The sequence below is a fragment of the Lepidochelys kempii genome, chromosome 1, assembly GCF_965140265.1.
Source record: "Lepidochelys kempii isolate rLepKem1 chromosome 1, rLepKem1.hap2, whole genome shotgun sequence".
Classification (NCBI taxonomy): domain Eukaryota; kingdom Metazoa; phylum Chordata; order Testudines; family Cheloniidae; genus Lepidochelys; species Lepidochelys kempii.
This window is the reverse complement of record NC_133256.1, coordinates 241,258,353-241,282,534: the sequence shown is the minus strand read 5'-3', so window position 1 is coordinate 241,282,534 and position 24,182 is coordinate 241,258,353. Positions and strand designations below refer to the sequence as shown.

At 45.7% G+C, this 24,182-nt stretch overlaps 1 protein-coding gene across 18 annotated transcripts in view; it reads left to right on the top strand.

Moving 5' to 3' along the window:
* The window catches only part of ERC1 (ELKS/RAB6-interacting/CAST family member 1), a 546,952-nt gene that overhangs the window by 126,434 nt on the left and 396,336 nt on the right, over positions 1-24,182 (top strand). For all 18 annotated transcript variants that reach the window (XR_012155892.1, XR_012155894.1, XM_073320595.1 and 15 more), the window contains one exon: positions 9,272-9,346. Coding sequence is in view for 16 of the 18 variants with exons in the window: in XM_073320595.1 (XP_073176696.1) it covers positions 9,272-9,346 (75 nt within the window). In the remaining 2 variants the exon portion in view is untranslated. The remainder of the gene's footprint in view (positions 1-9,271; positions 9,347-24,182) is intronic.

Below are 24,182 nucleotides of genomic sequence, written 5' to 3'. Positions count from 1 at the left end.
GATCTCATCTGGAGATCACGAGGTTTCCTGTGACAACTGCCAGGGCGTGCCTCCAGCTCCTGGGTCACATGGCAGCATGCACATATGTGGTATGCTATGCCAGACTCAGAATGCGACCCCTTCAGCTCTGGCTGGCCTCAGCGTTCTCCCAGTCCAGAGACAGGCTGGACAAAGTCCTCATTGTGCCCAACGCTGTACTAGCCTCCCTCTGTTGGAGGACCACTCCGGAGAACGTGCTCCGAGGGGTCCCATTCAGGAGGTGCTCCCCAACCATAGAATTGGTGTCCGATGCATCAGACTTGGGGTGGGGAGCCCATGTGGGAGACCTCCAGACAGAGGTAAAAGTAAGCTGGTCCAGTCTGGTACGACGTACTGGACTGGCTTCCCCAGGCTGGCGATTTAAAGGGCCCAAGGCTCCCTGCAGTGGCTGGAGCCCTGGGCCCTTTAAATCACCTCCCAAGCACCGCTGCTGGAGACCTGGGGTAGCGGTGGCAGGGCTCCAGCGGTGATTTAAAGGGCCTGGGGCTCCGGCCACTGCCGGGAGCCCCAGGCCCTTTAAATCACGGCCCGAGCCCTGCCGCCGCTACCCCGGGGCTCTGGCAGCTGGGCTTGGACAGCGATTTAAAGGACCCAGGGCTCTGCTGTGGTAGCAGTGGCTGGAGCCCTGGGCCCTTTAAATCACCCCTGAGCCCCGAGGCTCCCAGCTGCCTCTGCAGCTGGAACTCCAGGGGTGATTTAAAGGCCCTGGGGCTGCCAGCCGCAGCCAGGAGCCCCGGGGCCTTTAAATCTTTAAAGTCCCCGCCTCTTCTGGTTGAGGCCATGCCGCCGCTCAGGACTCAGGTGTACAGGTAAGTCCTTTAAGTTACTTTCACCCCTGCCTCCAGACTCAAGGCTTGTGGTCTGTGCAGGAACTAGGCCTGCACATAAATGTCAAAGAGCTCTGAGCAGTCCATCTGGCCTGTGTGGCTTTTCGCTTGTGTGTTGCAGGCAGGGTAATCAAAGTTCTCACGGACAACACAGCCTTGATTCTCTACATCAAGAGGCAAGGTGAAGCCCGCTCCACAGCCCTCTGCCAGGAAGCCCTTCGGCTGTGGGACTTCTGCATTGCTCACAATATCAACTTGGAAGCCCACCACTTACTGGACATCCGGAATTCTCGAGCGAATCCCCTGAGGGGGGACTTCTCCTCCCAGCATGAGTGGTCGCTGCACCCGGGGGTGGCTCACATGATCTTCCAAACGTGGGGCACTCCCCAAGTGGACCTCTTTGTGACCAGGTTTTGTCCCAGGAGGGGCCTGGGCAAGGGCACGATTTCCGACGTCTTCCTTCTGTCTTGGTTGGGCCAGCTGCTATATGCCTTTCCGCCAATTCTGTTGATCAGCAAGATCCTGGGAAAAAAGGCAAACAAGGCTCACATCCTCATGATTGCCCTGGCATGACCCAGACAACACTGGCATGGGACTCTGATGGACCTGTCCGTTGCACGCCCCCTTCTCCCCCCCCGCCCCCCATGCCCACGGCCACTGCCAACTCACCCAGACCTCCTCTCAGGAACAAGGTCACCTCCTCCACCCCAACCTTGCAGCCCTCGACGTCATGGCATGGTTACTCAATGGTTAGACCAAGAGGAAAGGACCTGCTTGGAGGGCGTCTAGCGAGTCCTTCTGGAAAGAAGGAGGCCCTCCACGCATCAGGCCTACCTGGCAAAATGGTCAGGGTTCTCTTGATGGGCTGCTGATCGCAGCATCTCACCGGTGGCTGCTCCACTCCAGCTAATACTGGATTACCCCTTCATCTCAGAGCCCAGGGTCTAGCACCCTTGTCTGACAAAGTGCATCTTGCAGCCATATCGGCCTTTCACCGCCTGTGCAAGGCCACACAGTATTTTTTCATGCCATGACCGGTCAATTCCTTAAGGACTTGAAGCGCTTTTTTCCTTATGTTAGGCCCCTTGTTCCACAGTGGGACCTGAACTTGGTTCTGGCCAGGCTGACAGGGCCTCCATTTGAGCTGCTTGCTACATGCTTCTGGTCCCACCTTTCATGGAAAGTAGCATTTCTTGTGGCAATCATGTATTCTAGGAGGGTCTCGGAGCTCCGGGCCCTGACCCCCATATACGGTGTTTCACAGAGATAAGGTCCAGCTCCGCCCACACCCGTCGTTCCTCCCCAAGGTGTTCTCAGCCTATCACATGAGCCAGGACATTTTCCTTCCCCTACTCTGTCCAGAGCCACACGCATCTAGTGATGAGTGCCATCTTCACATGCTAGATGTGAGACGGGCCCTGGGTTTTTACCTGGAACGGACAAGACCATTCAGAAAGTCTACATAGCTGTTTATTGCCACGGATGAAGGGTCGGCCAGTCTCCACTCAGCGGCTCTTCAGGTGGATTACTTCATGTATCCATACTTGTTACGACCTGGCAGGAGTTCCCCCGCCACCAGTTGTAAGAGCGCACTCAACAAGGGCGCAAGCTTTATTGTTCACCTTTCTTTTCTAGCTCACGTCTCTATACAGGATATTTGTAGAGCTGCAACATGGTCATCGGTGCACATGTTCACCTCACATTATGAGATCGTCTCCCAGACCAGGGAGGATGCCAGGTTTGGCAGGCAGTGCTCCGTCCTGAGTTTTCTGTGAACTCCTACCCACCTCCAACAGGTATAGCTTGGGAATCACCTACTATGGAATGCACATGAGCAATCACTCGAAGAAGAAAAGACAGTTACCTTTTCCGTAACTGGTGTTTCTTTGAGATGTGTTGCTCATGTCCATTCCACATCCTGTCCTCCTTCCCCACTGTCAGAGTTTTCCAGCAAGAAGGAACCGCAGGTGGGGGGGAGCATGCAGCGCCCCTTTTACTGCGCCATGATGGCGCCACTCCAGGGGTCGCTAGGGGCGCTCCCCTATGGGTACTGCTAAGGGAAAAATTTCTGGCACCGATGCACATGATGAGCATGCACACCTACTGTGGAATGGTCATGAACAACACATCTCGAAGAACACCAGTTACGGAAGAGGTAACTGTCTTTTTGTCTGAGGAAAAACATCCAAATATTTAATAAATTTCAATTGGTATTCTGTTTAACGGTGTGATTAATCACTATTAATTTTTTTGAGTTAATCGCGTGAGTTAACTGGGATTAAGCAACAGCCCTATTTTTTTTCTAAAAGATATATGCTCTAGCTCAACCACAATTACTGGACTTGAAGCAGTAATTAATTCTATGGACTCTGTTATGCAGGAGGTCAGACTAGATGAACCCAATAGTCCCATCTATCTGATTTTGCATAAATCATTGTATGGAAAACCTCAGTACAATGTGTGTTCCATTCAGAACACAGTTTTCTTAAATTTATTTTTAGTTTGTGGAGTTACCATTTGTTAGAATATTATTAGGAATTAGTAAAAAGACATTCTGTTTGATTTTAGTAGGTACATATAGTACAATGACACAGTGGGTCACTGAGCTGTAGACTTAGTGCATCAGGAACTACAGCCATTTTACTCAGGAATGAGAGCATCCACAAGGGGGTTTACCATGCTTACTTATGCACAGGGACTTTATAGCTTTACTTGATTTACCGGAACTTTCCTGAGTGTCCCTGTATAAACAAGTCCTTTGAGCCTTGTGAGGCTCTGAGATGTACACATCTCACCTAGCTCTAATCTGTCTGGACTTCAGTAAAGCATCTGACATGGTACCTCATGGGAAATTATTAGAGAAGGTGGACAAGATAGGGATTAATACAGGAATTGTTAGGTGGGTAAGGATGAAATCAAACTGGAACAGGTACAGAGAAGGGGTACCAGAATAAGGGGAGTGGAGAGCCTGTTTTAGGAGAGGAGACTAAGAGAGCTTGGCTTGTGTTTAGCCTTAGCAGCATGAAGGCTAAGAGAGGCTGTGATTGCTCTCTCTAAATACATCACGGGTAAATACCATGGAAGGAAAAGAGCTATTTAAGATAAAGGACAAAGTTGACACAAATAGATATAAACTGGACATGACTAAATTTAGGCTGGAAATTAGAAGAAGGTTTCTATCCCTCAGAGGAGTGAGGGTCTGGAACAGTTTTCCCCTAGGAGTAGTGGGGGCAAACAACCTAACTATCATTTTAAGATGAAGCTTGATAAATTTTATGTACAGGATTATATGATGTGATTACTTTGTTTGAGGAAGTCCCTTCCAGTCCTATGCTCTTCAACCTTAATTTGTCCCCCTCTTGTGCATATCCATTATGATATAGTGTCTAATTACATGATCACATACTGTTTTTTTCCCCACAGGATGTCTCTGCCCCATTCGTTTATCAAGATGGATGGTACTTGGGTATGAGGCATCTGTTCAATATTTCTTTCTGTCTTCATCTCAGTGTGTGGTCCTATGTCTTGTTTACTGGTCACCATCCAACTCTGATCGTATATGAAATTATACATTTACATTGATGTTTTGTGGTGCTTGTCCACTGTAGCGTCTGAGTGCATCACAAATATTTAATGAATTTATCTTCATAATGCCTGTGAAAGATGAGAACATTATCCCCATTTTATAGATGAGGAGACTAAGACAAATACAAAGTGAGTAGCCTGATGGCACACAGTGCAAATGGCAGAGCCAGAATTAAAATTCAAGACTTCCAGTCGTGGACTCATTCCACCAGACTATACTGCCTTACTAGCAGACGTGCTGAGCATTAAGAGCTTCCATTGACTTCATTTTGAGTTGTGAGTGCTCAGCACTTTGCAAGTTAGGCCTCAGGTGTCTCAGACTGGACAACCAGAAAATAAGGAACATGTAATTAGTGGCCACCAACCAAAATTTTGGCTTGTGAGTTGCCCAGTGTCCTATAAAAAATCAGTGGTAGAAGCAGGGTAAGAACAGATTTCTCCTGTGTGGCACTCCTCTCCCTTAATAGTAAATTCCAACTTCCTAGTATTATCAGTGGGGTGTAAACCATGAATCTTCAACACTGCAGGACATACTTCTACCATTTGAGCTACAGGACTTAGCCTTCTCCTGCTGGCTAACATAATTATCCTCTAAAAAGAAAAGGAGTACTTGTGGCACCTTAGAGACTAACAAATTTATTTGAGCATAAGCTTTCGTGAGCTACAGCTCACTTCATCGGATGCATTCCGTGGAAAATACAGTGGGGAGATTTATATACACAGAGAACATGAAACAATGGGTGTTACCATACACACTGTAACGAGAGTGATCACGTAAGGTGAGCTATTACCGCATGGCCCCACAATATGCCAACATTTTTATGGCTGACTTAGAACAACGCTTCCTCAGCTCTCGTCCCCTAATGCCCCTACTCTACTTGCGCTACATTGATGACATCTTCATCATCTGGATCCATGGAAAAGAAGCCCTTGAGGAATTCCACCATGATTTCAACAATTTCCATCCCACCATCAACCTCAGCCTGGACCAGTCCACACAAGAGATCCACTTCCTGGACACTATGGTGCTAATAAGCGATGGTCACATAAACACCACCCTATACCGGAAACCTACTGACCGCTATTCCTACCTACATGCCTCCAGCTTTCATCCAGACCACACCACACAATCCATTGTCTACAGCCAAGCTCTACGATACAACCACATTTGCTCCAACCCCTCAGACAGAGACAAACTCCTAGAAGATCTCTATCAAGCATTCTTACAACTACAATACCCACCTGCTGAAGTGAAGAAACAGATTGACAGAGCCAGAAGAGTACCCAGAAGTCACCTACTACAGGACAGGCCCAACAAAGAAAATAACAGAACGCCACTAGCTGTCACCTTCAGCCCCCAACTAAAACCTCTCCAACGCATCATCGAGGATCTACAACCTATCCTGAAGGACGACCCATCACTCTTACAGATCTTGGGAGACAGGCCAGTCCTTGCTTACAGACAGCCCCCCAATATGAAGCAAATACAACCACACGTCACACAACAGAACCAGTAAGCCAGGAACCTATCCTTGCAACAAAGCCCGTTGCCAACTGTGTCCACGTATCTATTCAGGGGACACCATCATAGGGCCTAATCATATCAGCCACACTATCAGAGGCTCATTCACCTGCACATCTACCAGTGTGATATATGCCATCATGTGCCAGCAGTGCCCCTCTGCCATGTACATTGGTCAAACTGGACAGTGTCTATGTAAAAGAATAAATGGACACAAATCAGACGTCAAGAATTATAACATTCACAAACCAGTCGGAGAACACTTCAATCTCTTTGGTCACTCGATTACAGACCTAAAAGTGGCAATTCTTCAACAAAAAAAACTTCAAAAACAGACTCCAAGGAGAGACTGCTGAAATAGAATTAATTTGCAAACTGGATACAATTAACTTAGGCTTGAATAAAGACTGGGAGTGGATGGGTCATTACACAAAGTAAAACTATTTCCCCATGTTTATCCCCCCCCCCCCCCCCCCGTTCCTCAGACGTTCTTGTCAACTGCTGGAAATGGCCGACCTTGATTATCACTACAAAAGGTCCCCCCCCCGTCCCCCCCTGCTGGTAATAGCTCACCTTACCTTATCACTCTTGTTACAGTGTGTATGGTAATGCCCATTGTTTCATGTTCTCTGTGTATATAAATCTCCCCACTGTATTTTCCACAGAATGCATCCGATGAAGTGAGCTGTAGTTCATGAAAGCTTATGCTCAAACAAATGTGTTAGTCTCTAAGGTGCCATAAGTACTCCTTTTCTTTTTGCGGATACAGACTAACACGGCTGCTGCTCTGAAACCTATAATTATCCTCTGTGAACTATTCGTAGGAAATAGTATGTGATCAGTGTATCAGTGTTCCCTTTTAACAGACAGCATATCCAAGGACAAAGATAGGGCAGACTGTTTCCGTGAGTCAATGTGGCTAAGACCATGGTATTTGGGTTTGATATATTAAAGAGCTGAGTTCTCTTCCCTTAACTATATAACCTCTTAGTGATTGCTTAATAAAGGACGTGAAAGGGTACAGAATTAACAAAAGTCACCAGAAGTGAAGTTTAGAACTTATGCTCTCCTGGTTCCCTATTATTAATTTATTATTTGCCTTTTCTCTGATCTATGGTTTCTTGCCACACCCCTGCGGGGGGAGGGTAGAGATGGTGCTCCTGGCCACTGTGGTGTCTTGGAGCCCAGCCTGTCTGTCTCTGTTGGTCCACTGCTGCAACAGCAGCATCTAGATTGAGTCTCTGCTCCTGGGGGGTCTCAGTGCAGGCAATGCTGTAGCTGGGGCAGGGGAGCAAAATTAAACATTAATACTACACTCCAGAGATGGGAAATGGTGATTTTCAACACCTTATAGCTCAACAAAATCAGAGTGGAATTTTATAGGCTAAGCAAAAGGCTTCTCTATGCTGGTGGGAATTTTTCCTCTGCTAAAGAATGAAGTCCTATTGCAAATAATGTAGGTGTTAGAAATTCTCAAATAAAGGTTGCAAGATTTAAAGATAAAGATTGCTATCGGCATCCCCTCAAAGAAGCTGCTTTTATGGTGCGTTATTTGTTTTCTGCCATTTAGTCATTGTTGTCTTTATTCCAGTTTTTATATTCTTGGGGCAGGGACCATCTTTGCATATTTGGAAAGTACCTAGCACATAGTGGGTACTACTGGAATAAAAATAACATTCTGTACAATACAATTATTTGGCAGAGTCTCTGTATTTGCCCTTGGCTCTTCCAGGTCTCCCTCTTTCATTGAACATCTTGGAAAGATTTTTTTTCTTTTGTAACAAGTTACTGCATTTCCTCATAACAATAATACAGGAAACAGACTCATGTAAGTTGTGTGCCAGAGGCAGTTAGGGAAAATTCAGTTAGGGAGCCGCGATTGGCCAAACCTGCGGACACGGCAGATAAACAAACGGGCCTGGCCCGCCAGGGGCTTTCCCTGAACAAGCGGGGGACCAGAGTTGAGAACCACTGGTCTAGAGATTGAGACATAAATTCCAGATTGCTAAATCTTGCTCTGACACAGGCTCCCATTGTGGTCTTTGTCAAATCAGTTCACCATTCTGCCTCAGTTACCCTATCAGCAATATAAGACCTACCTACCTGACAGAGTTTTAAATAATCTTTGCATATCTTTTGAAAGCACTATATAAATCAGCTTTGCAAATTCTGCTTGCTTGTTTATATGAAGGCAAGGAACCTTTTTGACTAGCAAATAAAATACAATCTTTTTCATTACCATTTTTATGGAAAGGCTGAGTGAATATTACTTTTTGTCTGGGCTGGGAAATGTTCATGACTTTAAGGCTTATACAAGTATTTATTTATTAGGTAAATTACAGTAACAATTTAGATTTGTGTACACTGCAGCACAGTGAACTTTGGGTATGGCATTGTTTTGGTTGCCTACATTTCTCTCGTATTTAATATCATAGTGTGTGACATGAGGGTGATACATACATGTAACATCTAAGGACCTGCTGTTCATTTTTGAAGATGAATACAGAGAAGAGGGACAGATAGATACACTATAACAGATCTGTTTTTTCTCCTGCTACCTATTTGTATCCTATAGCAACTTATAAAGCGATGTAGAGCAGTTCAGCTTGCTGCCATTTGTATTCTCTAGGCAGCTCTGTGGAACACTCTAGCAACCAGAGTGCATGCCCTTTACATATCTAGAGAAATATCACAGGTATTTGTCATCCTCCCCTTTGCACATTGTGAGCCTCTGGAGGAGCCTCTGTGAGCAATGTCATCCAATCATGTTTTTTCAGCTACTTTCAGCCTCTGTGTAGGGAGATCTTCATCATAGGTAACTAGGTGGTTGCTACTCTGGGGGTGGAAAATATGGAAAGGAGCATTATCAACACAGATGCTCACAACAGCGTGTTAAACATAAACCAGATTGCTGTTTTTATTAATCTTCTTTAATCGTTCTATCTTCTATGTAAAGACAATTGCCTTTCAAAAAACAGAGGATTCACTCACCAGCAAGGTTGTAGAGATTTTGAGTACGTCTGTTTTACAGTTTATTTTGGATATTTTTATTTTGGTAGTCAAAGACCAAGTTTCTATTGTGTCTGTGTAACTGGGCTAGAGTTCTGTTCACTAGACTGCAGCTTGTCGTCTATGATGTGAAAAGAAGATTGAAGGGCTGGGAACATCAGAAAGCTGTAGAAGGGTAGAATTCTGCTGCATTAGAAAGAGAGAAGGTTCTGATAACTTTCCCTGGCATCCGTGGAGTGGAGTGAAATATCATTGTTTTCACTCTTTCCTCCTTGTTCTTCTGTTATAGGAGATGCATCGTCGGTTTGAAAATGCCCCTGACTCAGCCAAGACAAAAGCTCTACAAACTGTTATTGAGATGAAGGTAAGAGAGTCCACATTGGCAGATGGGGGATCCTATTTTTTTCAATGGAATATGGTGTCTTTCAGATAGCATAAAGCATGAGAAGTCTGATAACAGCAAATACAATGCATGGTCCAGTATTACTAATGAAAAAAAGCTTTGAGATTTTCATTGATCAGGCAGGTTAGAGAACTAGTTCATGGCATGATAGAAGTCTGCTTTTCATCTTCCTGGAATGTGATTTATAGTTTACAGCCAATAATCCATTGTATTATAAGGACAGTATGAGGAGATAAGTGGATGCTTTTAATGGTGGTGTGAATTCTTTCCCATCACAGTATTTTCTGAACTTTTGAAGGGGTATTGGTGATACACACAGTGCAAAACAACATTAGATATTTGCATTCCAAAACACCTTATGTGAAGCAGGTGATTCAGTCAGAAAGATTCATCAATAACACCTTTATCCTGAATTATAGCTAGATGCAGTTTTGTGGTTTGGTCTTTAAACTAGTGATGCAGGATTTAGAGCAACATAGACAACTTGTAGGAGCGTGACAAGGGGTAGGTACACCTGTGATGGGGTGTCAGGTCACATGTGTTCAAAAGAAAGGTCAGAGGCGGTCCCACAACCGGTTAGGTCCTATGTTGATGACCCTTACTGAAAAATGTGGTCATATTGCCTAGTAACTGGAGTCAATGAAGTTGCACTTCCACACGGCGGCGGGGCCCAATGGCTAGAGTCAATAGAGTGACCCTTTCGTTCAGGGAAAAGTAACCGAATGGCTGGAGTCAATAAAGTGGCCCTTCCACTCAGGGTAGTGCGGCTTATTGGCTCATTGGGGTAGCGGGGTGCCACCAAGGGGGGTGTGGTGCCCAGGGTAGGGGGACTTGACAATCCTGCTACTACAGGTCCTCCCAGCTCCTCCGAGTCCCAGTGTAGGGCCCTGGCAGTGGTGAGGGGAGCTTACCACTGAGTCAGTGGGGTTACTCCCAAAACACTGTGACTGGTTACCCAGTTCACTCATAGGAGGAAAGTTGAAGTCCCGTGGGCTGCTTCTTACCCTTTCTCCTTTGGCGAAGCTCAATGGTTTCCCTGGGTCTCTGGGGTCCTCAAGGGGTGTACCCTTCTGTTAGCGTGGTCTCTTCTCTGGGCTCATCAGGCAGACTGGTGTCTGTCTGGAACTCTGTGTGCTGTGGCTCTATAGTTGGGGCCTGTAGCCGCTCCCTGGTAAGAGTCTGTATCCTCCCCCTTCAGCAGCCTGCCCAGATTGAGCTGGGCTGCTTCCTTTTATACTCTGCCTTCAGGCTAAGCATGCCCACCAGAGTCGGAGGGGCAGGGCTTCCTCAGCCTGCAACAGTTAACCCTTTCAGGGCTGGTGCGGGGTAGGTACACCCCATCAGAGAGCCCAAGGACCACAAATGGATTGCATATATATTTACACAACTTCATGTAGTTGTATGCCAGATTGTATGTTCCATAATGTGCATGAAACGTGCAGTATAAATAAATATTTTCTCTTCCTACTCATCTTTGCATTCACACTCTTCCTTTTCACCACTTCCCACTCTTGTTCTCCAGTATTAACTTTCTCTGTAGCCATTTCTCTCTTTTCCATTTTGGAGTCTCCCAATACCTTCCCCATGCTTCCTAACAGGCTAGCCAGTTTTCCTTTTGAAAACATATAGCTGGTCTTTTCCCCTTTCTCTCTCAGATTGTTAGCTGCAGTGCATGCCTCAATAACCCTCTTTTTTACACTTTGAGATGTGCATGAATCAAATTCTATTGCATATATTATGCAAGAGATCAGACTGCATGATCATAGTCCCTTCTAGCCTTATCAATCTGTGCATCTAGCTGGGGAAAATAACAAGTAAAAGAAGTATGTGGTGAGCATAGGGTAGAAAGGTGGGTAGTGTCAAACCCTACAGTTTTTCCAGGGAATGAGTTTGCTAGTAGTCCTTGGAGAAACTGAGTAGGACAGACACGTCTGCTTTTAGAGGATGCATTTTATAAATGAATAGGTATGTGTGTAATAGTGAGCATAAGGGCTCTGTGTTCTGTGTGCATCAATTCCTTTTCAAGTGATTGCATGTGTCCATTCCATTTCAGGTGTGTGTGTGTGCATATCATGTGCACTGTTGTCAGAGATTTTTCCCTCAGCTGTAACCCATTGAGACAGTGCATGTGCTCTCTGCTGCCTCGTGCTGCTGCACAATGGTATAAAGGGCACCCCCCAATGCCCCATAATTTCTTCTGACTACCCCATAATGGTTGTTGAAGTGTGTGATCTTGCTATTGCAAGTCTTTTCCTCATTTTGTGTTTTGTATATATTTGGTACTTGTTTTAGTACATTAGTAGCAATAATGTTAGGTACTTTAATTACAAAAGTAAGTTTCATTTTAAAGTGTTGTTTTTTTTTTTTAAACACTTCAGTTTCTGTTTCTGGGTGACTGGTGCTGGCGCATATCTAGATCATCGGGCTTCAAGCCCTGCCATTCTTGCAAAAAAAAAACTATGCCCGTGAATGACCCACACTCCAGTTGCCTGAAGTGATTTTGGGATACTCACATTCACAATTGATGCCAAATTTGCAGGAGTTTTAAACCAAGTACCAAGAAGAGGCCAGGTTTAAGTTTCTGTGATGGAGGCAGTCCTGTGCACACCCTTGGAGCCTTCCCGCTCAGAGTAGGTACCAAACACATTGGAATCCATCAGAAGTGCTCCTCCTGGTCTTGCTGATCCTCCTGGCCATTCTCCCTCCTGGGTACTGAACAAGAGGCACCAGAAGATGGTGTCTAAGGACTCAATATCCGGGAGATCAAGGTCCCCTGGCTCAAATTCCAGCAGCAAGCATGTGAACAAAGACAGTAGTGTGTGTTCAAGACCAAGGCACTCTCTGAAGCAGTCAATTGCTCAGGCAGGACTGTTGGCACTAGCCCTGGCCCATTGAGACTGGCCAGTAAGTGGCTCCTTCTAGTGCAACAGTGCTGCCCTTGATGTCTCAGCACTAAGACTTTCCCAGTACAGTTGACTTCAGAGCCTTATACAGTGGCTAGGGATCCTTCTGAGTCTCTTGGTACCAGTTTCATTGGCCATGCTAGAGACTTCTCGCCCAGCACAGGCAGTTGCTACTGTAGCCTTATTGGTGGCTTTGTCCTAGCATGTGCTACCGTGGACTCGCATGTGCCTTTTCATGTGGTGCTATCCAGAGGGAAGTCAGCTGTGTTCTCTCCAGGGCCACCTTTTCCAAGTTCCTGACATCAATCCCAACATCCAGGAACAGTCCTCCACTTGGTCGGAGGAGGCTGATTCATCTTTTGATTCAGAGTTGGCTTATACATTTCACAGTAACATCATGTACCTCACCATTCTCCTTTGAGTGCCTACCACCCTTGGTATCCTCTGAAGCCTCTGTCATGGCCACCAATCGGGGACCCATGGCCAGGAAGAAATTGGACCGTGCCCTCTCAGTTCCTTCTTACCACCCATGACAGTTGCTGGAATGACCCCTCTTGCTATAGCATTGCTTCTTTCCCAGTGGCTTGGACTTTGGGAGAGAAGCTGAGCCCTGATTAGGGGGCGGGGCTTCACTGACTAGGGGTCCTATAAAGGTAGCAGCCAGTCAGGCAGCGGCACAGACAGCTGCAGCGGCACAGGAGCTAGCAAACGGGAGTTTGAGTGGGAGTTCTGTTGGAGGAGAAGGTATTTGTGTTTGTTTGGTTTTGTATTGGTAGTATCTGTATGTGTAGAGGCTTGTAGGGGCTTCGTGCTGGGAGAGAAGCTGAGCCCTGATTAGGGGGCGGGGCTTCACTGACTAGGGGTCCTATAAAGGTAGCAGCCAGTCAGGCAGCGGCACAGACAGCTGCAGCGGCACAGGAGCTAGCAAACAGAGCTGTAAACAGGGGAGTTTGAAAGGGGAGTTTGTCTTGTGGTGCTTGTGTGGGGTTTGGTTTTGCTGTGGGTGGTGGTGTTTTGGTGTGGTTTGTGTTTCCCAGATTAACAGGATTTAGGTGGGAAGGCTATGACAGATTCAGAGGTGGCAGTGGGAGTGACCCATGTAGCAGATGACACAATGAAGATGACTGGATGTGGAGCTGTGGTATGTACATGATCCTGGAGGGGGCACCTGGTAAGAGTTTTGTCTGCATGAAATGCCGTCTGATAGAGCTGATGGAGGAAAAGATCAGAGGTTTGGAGATGCAGGTGGAAAGTCTGGTAGAGTTTAGGAAGGGGTTTGAGCAGATTATGGAGCAAAGACATGAGGTATCTGAAGGGAAAAGCTCAGACTTGCAGATGGAAGCAGGACTAGGGAATTCTGAGGGGAGACTGGGTGAGGAAAGTGGTCAGTGGAAGCATGTGACTAAAAGAACTAGGCAGAGGAAAAGACGGGCTAGTGAAGGAGAAATAGAGCTTCAGAATAGGTTTGCAGAGTTGGAAAATGAAGAAGGGGCTCAGCAGGTAGTCACTGAAGGTGACAGGGCAAGGAAGAAGAGAAGAGCGGTTAGTCCTATAGGAAAAGGGGAAGAGTTAATGGAGATTACACCAAATATGAGCCCCAGGAGGATACAGGATGGGTTAAAAAGGATTACAAGGGAGAATGGGAATGGAAAGAACTTGCAGCCAGAGGGAACAGGGGATAGACTGGAGAATAGCACCGTCACTAGGAAAAGGCAGGTCTATGTGATTGGGGACTCTTTACTGAGAAGAATAGATAGGCCTGTAACCAGAGCTGATCCAGAAAATAGGAGGGTGTGCTGTCTTCCAGGTGCTAAGATACGGGATGTAGACCTGAGGTTGAAAAGGATTCTAAAGGGAGCGGGAAAGAATCCCCTAATTATCCTTCATGTGGGAACAAATGATACGGCTAGATTCTCGCTGGAAAGTATTAAGGGAGACTATGCTAGGCTGGGGAGGACGCTTAAGGAAATTGAGGCTCAGGTGATCTTTAGTGGGATTCTGCCTGTTCCTAGAGAAGGGCAACAAAGGTGTGACAAGATTATGACTATCAATAGATGGCTTAGGCAGTGGTGCTATAAGGAGGGCTTTGGGATGTATGGTCATTGGGAGGCATTCATGGATAGAGGACAGTTCTCTCGGGATGGACTTCATCTGAGTAGGGAAGGAAATAGACTTCTAGGATGGAGGCTGGCACAACTGATTAAGAGAGCTTTAAACTAGGAATTTGGGGGAGATGGTTGGGAGATGTCCAGGTAATCTCCACGCCAGAATTTAGCATAGAGTGGAAAGAAAATGAAGTAAGAGTGGATACAGCTGTAGGTAGGAGGAAGGGCAGTGTAGATACAAGTCTAATAGGTTATACTGGTAGTAAAATAACCGTGCCTAATAGGGTACAGAATGTGAGTGAGGCCAAACAGCAAAAATTAAGATGTTTGTACACTAATGCAAGGAGCCTAGGTAACAAAATGGAGGAACTAGAGTTACTGGTGCAGGAAGTGAAACCAGATATTATAGGTATAACAGAGACCTGGTGGAATAGTAGTCATGACTGGGCTACAGGTATTGAAGGGTATTTGCTGTTTAGGAAAGACCGAAATAAAGGTAAACGTGGTGGAGTAGCATTGTATATCAATGATGAGATAGAATGTAAAGAAATAAGAAGCGATGAAATGGATATGACTGAGTCTGTCTGGGCAACAATTAAATTGGGGAAGAAAACTATTAGAGCCTCCCCTGGGATAGTGCTTGGGGTGTGCTATAGACCGCCGGGATCTAATTTGGATATGGATAGAGCCCTTTTTAATGTTTTTAATAAAGTAAATACTAATGGAAACTGTGTGATCATGGGAGACTTTAACTTCCCAGATATAGACTGGAGGACGAGTGCTAGTAATAATAATAGGGCTCAGATTTTCCTAGATGCGATAGCTGATGGATTCCTTCAGCAAGTAGTTGCTGAACCGACTAGAGGGGATGCCATTTTAGATTTGGTCTTGGTGAGTAATGAGGACCTCATAGAGGAAATGGTTGTAGGGGATAATCTTGGCTCAAGTGATCATGAGCTAATTCAGTTCAAACTGAATGGAAGGATTAACAAAAATAAATCTGCAACTAGGGTTTTTGATTTCAAAAGGGCTGACTTTCAAAAATTAAGGAAATTAGTTAGGGAAGTGGATTGGACTGAAGAATTTATGGGTTTAAAGGTAGAGGAGGCCTGGGATTATTTTAAATTAAAGCTGCAGAAGCTATCGGAAGCCTGCATCCCAAGAAAGGGGAAAAAATTCATAGGCAGGAGTTGTAGACCAAGCTGGATGAGCAAGCATCTTAGAGAGGTAATTAAGAAAAAGCAGAAAGCATATAGGGAGTGGAAGAAGGGAGGGATCAGTAAGGAAAGCTACCTTATTGAGGTCAGAATATGTAGGGATAAAGTGAGACAGGCTAAAAGTCAAGTAGAGTTGGACCTTGCAAAGGGAATTAAAACCAATAGAAAAAGGTTCTATAGTCATATAAATAGGAAGAAAACAAAGAAAGAAGAAGTGGGACCGCTAAAAACTGAGGATGGAGTGGAGGTCAAGGATAATCTAGGCATGGCCCAATATCTAAACAAATACTTTGCCTCAGTCTTTAATAAGACTAAAGAGGATCTTAGGGATAATGGTAGCATGATAAATGGGAATGAGGATATGGAGGTAGACATCACCATATCTGAGGTAGAAGCGAAACTCAAACAGCTTAATGGGACTAAATCGGGGGGCCCAGATAATCTTCATCCAAGAATATTAAAAGAATTGGCACAAGAAATTGCAAGCCCATTAGCAAGAATTTTTAATGAATCTGTAAACTCAGGGGTTGTACCGTATGATTGGAGAATTGCTAACATAGTTCCTATTTTTAAGAAAGGGAAAAAAAGTGATCCAAGTAATTATAGGCCTGTTAGTTTGACATCTGTAGTATGCAAGGTCTTGGAAAAAATTTTGAAGGAGAAGGTAGTTAAGGACATTGAAGTCAATGGTAACTGGGACAAAATACAACATGGTTTTACAAAAGGTAGATCGTGCCAAACCAACCTGATCTCCTTCTTTGAGAGAGTAACAGATTTTTTAGATAAAGGAAACGCAGTGGATCTAATTTACTTAGATTTTAGTAAGGCGTTTGATACTGTGCCACATGGGGAATTATTAGTTAAATTGGATAAGATGGGCATCAATAGGAAAATTGAAAGGTGGATAGGGAATTGGTTAAAGGGGAGACTACAACGGGTCCTACTGAAAGGTGAACTGTCAAGTTGGAGGGAGGTTACCAGTGGAGTTCCTCAAGGATCAGTTTTGGGACCAATCTTATTTAATCTTTTTATTACTGACCTGGGCACAAAAAGTGGGAGTGTGCTAATAAAGTTTGCAGATGATACAAAGCTGGGAGGTATTGCTAATTTAGAGAAGGATAGGGATACCCTACAGGAGGATCTGGATGACCTTGTAAACTGGAGTAATAGGAATAGGATGAAATTTAATAGTGAGAAGTGTAAGGTCATGCATTTAGGGATTAATAACAAGAATTTTAGTTATAAGCTAGGGACGCATCAACTAGAAGTAACGGAGGAGGAAAAGGACCTTGGAGTATTGGTTGATCATAGGATGACTATGAGCTGCCAATGTGATATGGCTGTGAAAAAAGCTAATGTCGTCTTGGGATGCATCAGGAGAGGTATTTCCAGTAGGGATAAGGAGGTTTTAGTACCGTTATATAAGGCACTGGTGAGACCTCACCTGGAATACTGTGTGCAGTTCTGGTCTCCCATGTTTAAGAAGGATGAATTCAAACTGGAACAGGTACAGAGAAGGGCTACTAGGATGATCCGAGGAATGGAAAACTTGTCTTATGAAAGGAGACTCAGGGAGCTTGGCTTGTTTAGCCTAACTAAAAGAAGGTTGAGGGGAGATATGATTGCTCTCTATAAATATATCAGAGGGATAAATACCAGAGAGGGAGAGGAATTATTTAAACTCAGTACCAATGTGGACACAAGAACAAATGGATATAAACTGGCCACTAGGAAATTTAGATTAGAAATTAGACAAAGGTTTCTAACCATCAGAGGAGTGAAGTTTTGGAATAGCCTTCCGAGGGAAGTAGTGGGGGCAAAAGATCTATCTTGCTTTAAGATTAAACTCGATAAGTTTATGGAGGAGATGGTATGATGGGATAACATGGTTTTGGTAATTAAATATTCATGGTAAATAGGCCCAATGGCCTGTGATGGGTTTTTAGATGGGGTAAGATCCAAGTTACCCGGGAAAGAATTTTCTGTAGTATCTGGCTGATGAATCTTGCCCATATGCTCAGGGTTTAGCTGATCGCCATATTTGGGGTCGGGAAGGAATTTTCCTCCAGGGCAGATTGGAAGGCCCTGGAGGTTTTTCGCCTTGCTCTGTAGCATGGGGCACGGGTCACTTGCTGGAGGATTCTCTGCTCCTTGAGGTCTTCAAACTACAATTTGAGGACTTCAATAGCACAGATATAGGTGTGAGGTCTTTTTTAGGAGTGGTGGGTGAAATTTTGTGGCCTGCGTTGTGCAGGAGGTCAGACTAGATGATCATAATGGTCCCTTCTGGCCTAGATATCTATGACTTTCTCTCTTCATATTTTATATAGTTATTGTAGTTAGTGTATACAGTAATGTTAGTAGTTGTCCCCTTTGTCAAGGGACTTTTCGCCCCAGGGGCTGGGCATGCCTTGGTCCCTGGGGTTCAAGCCATGTGCCTCGTGCAGCAAGTGGATGCCATTTAGTTACCCTCGCACTAGCCATCTAAAGTGTCTGGGGGAGTTCATGTTAAAGAGAAGTGCCAGATCTGCCGGGATTTCAAACCCCGCACGAGAAAGGATAGAGATATTCAGCTGAAGGCCATTCTTATGAAGGCAGCCCTCAAACCAGCCTCGGAGCTGAACTGCTCTGAATCGACACTGAGCACTTCGATACCTTTGCAGAGCACTCCTCTGGCATTATGCTCTTCCCGGCACTGCTCTCCATCCCCAGTGCCAAGGAAGAGGCATAAAAAACAACGCACCAAGATAGGGTGTTCTCCAGTGCAGTGGAGAGACAAGTGGGGTGCAACCCCTGTCCCTCTTCAGGGACCTTTCTCAAGAGCAGATTCTCATCCAGGAGGTGGAAGCCCTCCTACATCTTGGGGCCATAGAGGAGGTTCCTCGAGATTTGAGAGGAAAGAGGTTTTATTCCCGATATTTCCTAATCCCAAAGGGGGGAGGTGGCTACGGCCCATCCTGGACCTGTGTCACCTCAACATATATATCAAGAAACTGAGGTTCAGCATGGTCTCCCTGGCCTCTGACATTCCCTTCCTGGATCCAGGAGACTGCTGCCCTCGACCTAAAGGATGCTTATTTCCACAACTCTCTCTTCCGCGATCACAGAATATTTCTCAGGTTTGTAGTGGGTCAACGCAACTTCCAATTCACCACTCTTCCTTTTGGCTTATCGGCAGGTCTTCACGAAGTGTATGGCAGTGGTAGCAGCCTTCTTCAGGTGTCAAGGTATGCAGGTCTACCCATATTATAGAAGAAGGTCTATCCATATCAGAGAAGAAGAAGATCAAAGGTCAGGCACATGTCCAACACAGCATCAGTACTGTATGGGCCACCTTCCAAGTGCTGGGTCTGTTGATAAATGAGCAGAAGTCAACCATAGTCCTGGTTCAGAGAATAGAGTTCATCGGGCAGTGTTTGACTTGACCCAGGCCAAAGCTTACCTACTGGAAGCCCGATTTTGAGCTATGTCAAACCTGATTTCCAAGGTCACAGTCCACCCAATAATGACTGCTAGGGTCTGCCTTAAACTATTGGGACACATGGAAGCAAGTACATACATGGTGCAGTATGCAAGGCTGTGCCTCAGACCCTTCCAGATCTGTCTGGCATCAGTCTACTCCCCAAGCAGACCCCCCCTGGACTTAATACTCACTATTCCGCCTCCAGTCCGCACTTCGCTGACCTGGTGGAGAGACTTAGCATCTGTAATAGAAGGGGGTATCCCTTGCTGCCCCTTCAACGTCGGTAACCTTAGTCTTAGGTGCATCAGACTTGGGGTGGGGAGCCCATCTCAGCGGTCTCAGGACCCAGGGCGTCTGGTCCCAGGAAGAACTCTCCCTGCGTATAAACATAGGGGAACTCAGGACGATACGCTTGGCTTGCCAGGTGTTCCTTCTCCAGATCTCGGGCAAAGTGTTGCAGGTCCTGACGGACAGCACTGCTTCACTGTTTTACATCAACAAGCAGGGAGGAGCTCTATCTTCAGCCCTGTGCCAGGACGCCCTCCAGCTGTGGGACTTCTGCGTGGAACACCCCATTCACTTCGAGGTGTCACATCTCCCGGGAGCCCAAAATGCGCCGTCGGGTTGCCTCAGCAGATTCTTTTCCTCTCACTACAAGTGGTCTCTTCACCTGGAAGTAGTCAGTGTCATCTTCCAGCGGTGGGAGCCTCCTCAGGTGAACCTGTCTGCCACCAGACAGAACAGGAAATGCCATCAGTTCTGTTCGCTGTGCAGGCTCAGCATGGTTCCCTATCCGATGCCTTCCTGCTCTCGTGGTCAGACTGCTACTGTACGCTTTTCCAGTGATCCCCTTGGTTCACAAGGTCCTCCTGAAAATCAAATGGGACAAGGCTAGGGTTGTCCGGATAGCACCAGCATGGCCATGCCAGCATTGGTTCATTATGCTTCTGGACCTTTCACTGGCAGCTCCACTCGTGCTCCCACTCTGCCTGGACTTGATTTCACAAGATCACGACCAGTTGCTTCACTCAGGCCTCGCTTCTCTGCACCTGACAATGTGGTAGCTGCATGGCTGGACCCTGAAGAACAAGTCTGCTTGGATTAGGTTTGACAGATCTTGCTAGGTAGTAGAAAGCCTTCCACCAGGGCTACCTACCTGGCCAAGTGGAAACATTTCACTTGTTGGGCCTCTGAATGGAACCTTCTCCATCCCGTTCTTCTCTGCAGTCTATATTGGACACTCTACTCCATCTAAAGCATCAGGGTCTGGCTCTGTCAAGGGTTCACTTGGCAGCCATCTCAGCCTTGCACCCTCCAGTGAATGGCAGATCAGTGTTCTCCCATAAGAAGAGTCATGTTTCTCAAGGGGCTTGAAAGACTCTATCCTCAGGTTTGCAAACCGATCCCCCCCCATGAGACTTAAATCTGGTCTGTTGATGCTCATGGGGCCTCCCTTTCATCTTTTATCATCATACTCCCTACTGCTTCTCTCTTGGAAGGTCACCTTCTTAGTGGTGATCACCTTGGCCAGAAGAGCCTCTTAGATCAAAGTCCTGATGTCAGAACTCCCTTCTGTGGTATTTTTCAAGGACAAGGTCCAACTGTGTCCCCATCCCACCATCCTACCAAAGATGGTGTTGCAATTCCACAACACCCAGGATGTTTTTCTACCTGTCTTCTTTCCAAAACCTCACAAAATCTCTGAGGAACGTCATACATTGGATGTTAAGCGGACCCTCGCCTTTTATATCAAGAGGATTAAGCCCTTCTGTAAGTCCACGGAACTCTTTGTAGCAATAGCGGAAAGGATGAGAGGACTACCTGTGTCATCCTAAAGGATATCGTCCTGAAAAATCACCTGTATCTGAGCTTTCTTCAAGCAAGCGAAGATTCTGCTTCTGGGCATTGTGATCACTCATTCCACAGGAGCCCGGACGTCATTTACAGCATTCCTCGTGCAGGTACCAATCCAGGACATCTTCAGAGCCCCAACCTAGAGATTGGTTCATACCTTTGCTTCCCACTATGCTATCATCCAACAGGCCCATGGTGATGCCTGTTTTGGGAGAGCAGTATTGCAGTCAACATGTCCATGAACTCTGAGCCCACCTCCGGGAATCCTGCTTGTGAGTCACCTAGTATGGAATGGATATGAGCAAGAATTGAAGAAGAAAAAATGGTTATTAACCTTTTGTAACTGCTGTTCTTTAAGATATGATACTCATGTCCATTCCATGATCAGCCCTTCTACCCCTCTGTTGGAGCTACTTGCAAGAAGGAACTGAGAGGGTGTGGGGTCAGTGGCGTCCTTTATACTGACGCATATGGACACAACTCCAGAGGGGGCTAATGGATACTACTTAGGGAAAAATTTCCAGCAACTGTGCAGGTGGCATGCACACAACTAGCATGGAATGGACACGAGCAACACGTCTCAAAAAACAACAATTACAAAAGGTTAGTAACTGGTTTTTAGAACTGGAAAATGTACAGAGAAGGGCAACAGAAATGATTAGGGGTATGAAACACCTTCCATATGAGGAGAGATTAAAAAGACTGGGACTGTCCAGCTTGGAAGAGAGATGACTAAGGGGGGATATGATAGAGATTTATAAAATCATGAATGGTGTGGGAAAGTGTTTGTTATTTAAGCCTTTATATAATGCAAGAACACAAGACGCCACCCAGTGAAATTAATAGGCAGCAGGTTTAAAACAAACATAAGGAAGAACTTCTTCTCACAATGCTCAGTTAACCTGTGGAATTCGTTGCCAGGAGATATTGTGAAGACGAGTGATATATCTGGGCTCAAAAAAGAATTAGATAAGTTAGTAAAGGATAGGTCCATCAATGGCTATTAGCGAAGATGCTCAGTGACGGAACCCCATGTTCTTGGTGTCCCTAAATCTCTGACTCCCAGAAGCTGGGACTGGATGATGGGATGAATCACTCAACAATTGCCCTGTTCTGTTCATTCCCTCTGAAGCATCTGGCACTGGCCACTGTCAGAAGAGAAGATAGTGGGCTAGATGGCCTGTTGAGCTGATCCAGTATTACTCCTGGGGATTTCTGCACCGCTGCGCATGCACAGAATTCATGTGTCCCAAATAATTTTATTTTTTTATTCAGAAAATACAATCTGCCCCAGAAGTGCTGCAGTTCTGTCTTTTGCCCATCAGAGGCCACTGTGGTGCCAGAATAGCCAACAGTAGGAATGCAGCAGGCTGTTCTGGTGCCACAGTAGCCTCTGATGGGTAAAAGGTAGAACTGCAGCACTTCTGGGGCAGATTGTATTTTCGGTGGGGGGGGAAGGATTTTCTGTGTGTATGCAGTGGCACATATTTCCCCCAGAAGTAGAAGTTCATCACAGCACCTAGTCCATGGAGCCAGTTTAGGACAGAATATGGCACATGGGGCTGCTGGGGGTGGTCACAGACTGAGGTCTGGAATGGCTAGTGAGGGGGACAGACTGGGGCGTGGGCTCAGAAGCTAGTGGGATGACAGGGTTGAGCCAGGGTTTGAATGGGAGTGGGGGTGCATGGCCACATGGGGAGGGAAGAGGAGGCTGCAGGGACTCATCAGGTTGTGGGGTGCGGGGACAGGGGCAGATGTGCCTGACTGAATGGGAGAGGTTTGGGATCAGCCAGGTCTGCATGGGTGAGGCTTCCCAAATACCTATCAATCCTGCCCCTCCCCCTCCCGCCCCCAAAAACCTGTGCCATACTTGTTATTAAAAAAAAGTGCTTATATGCTATTTCATATAAATGTTCAATAAGTTTGTTCTTATAACTTAGCATAAGTTACTAACTTAGCATAAGTGATTAAAGTAGTTGAAGCTTTAGGCCGAGGTCAAGCTGACCTGAGAGGAATGCTGAAGAAGCAGCTGCTTACTTTTCTCAGATCCTGTGACAATCAGATTTCTAAAGGCTGTAAACTGATTATATCCCCAAGTAGAGGATCCATGTCACTTAAATCTGCTGTTAATGAAGCTAATGAGTTCTCTGTTTGACCTGCTGGCTGCCTGTTCATTACTCCCTCTCTTAATGAAGGTAGCCTTTTTTTTGTCAATTATATCAGCCAGGAGAGTGGATGAATTACAAACTCTAGTGTCTGAATCTCCTTATGCTGTTTTCTAAAAGGACAAGCTGTACCTGTGCCCTCATCTAAAGTTCCTCACCAAAGTGGTGTCTCGGTTCCATATTAATCAAGCTATCTGTTTACCAGCTTTTTCCTCTAAACCTCATATTCATAAGGATGAGGAGAGTCTTCACATGTTAGATGTCAGGAGGAGACTAGGATAGTGTTGGTGTTTTACCTGGACAGGACTAAATCATTCCAATCATCTTCACAGTTGTTTGTGGCAGTTGCAAACTGGATGAAGGGCAGGTCCCGACTTTTCTCAAAGAAACTCATCCTGGATATCCTCTTGTATACATTTGTGCTATGACTTGGCCAATGTAAACCCTCCAAAGAGAGTGTTAGCACATTCATCAAAGGCTCTAGAGGTTGCAAATGCCCTTCTTCCCCAAGTGCCTGTTCTGGACTTTGGCAAACTTGCATACCTTTGCCTCCTCTTATGATGTTTCTCAGCAATCTAGAGATGAAGCCAAGTTTGTTGTGTCGACCTTCAGTCTTTATTCAGGTAGACTCTGATCCTCCCCTCCAGATTGACCTGCTTGTATGAATTGCTTGTGTGAATCACCTGAAGTGGAATATACGTGTGCAATCACTCAAAGAAGAAACAGTTACTATCATGTTCTCTGAGACGTGTTGCATGTATCCATTCCACAATCCACTCTCCTTCCTCTCTCTACTGGAGTCTGTCTGGTAAGAAGGAACTGAGGGAGATTGGGCGCAGCTCTGTCCTTTATACCATCATGCAGTAGCAGAGGGCACATGCGCCCACCCTGACAGGTACCGCTGAGGGAAAAATCTCTGACAGTTGTGCACTGGGCATGCACACACATGAAATGGAATGGACATATGCAACATATATTGAAGAACAACAGTTACAGAATAGGTTAACCATTTCTTCCTGTTATGTCTAACACCTGAGACAATAAACAATCAACAATAAATCAAGTAGATTGGAAGACCTATATTTATTCT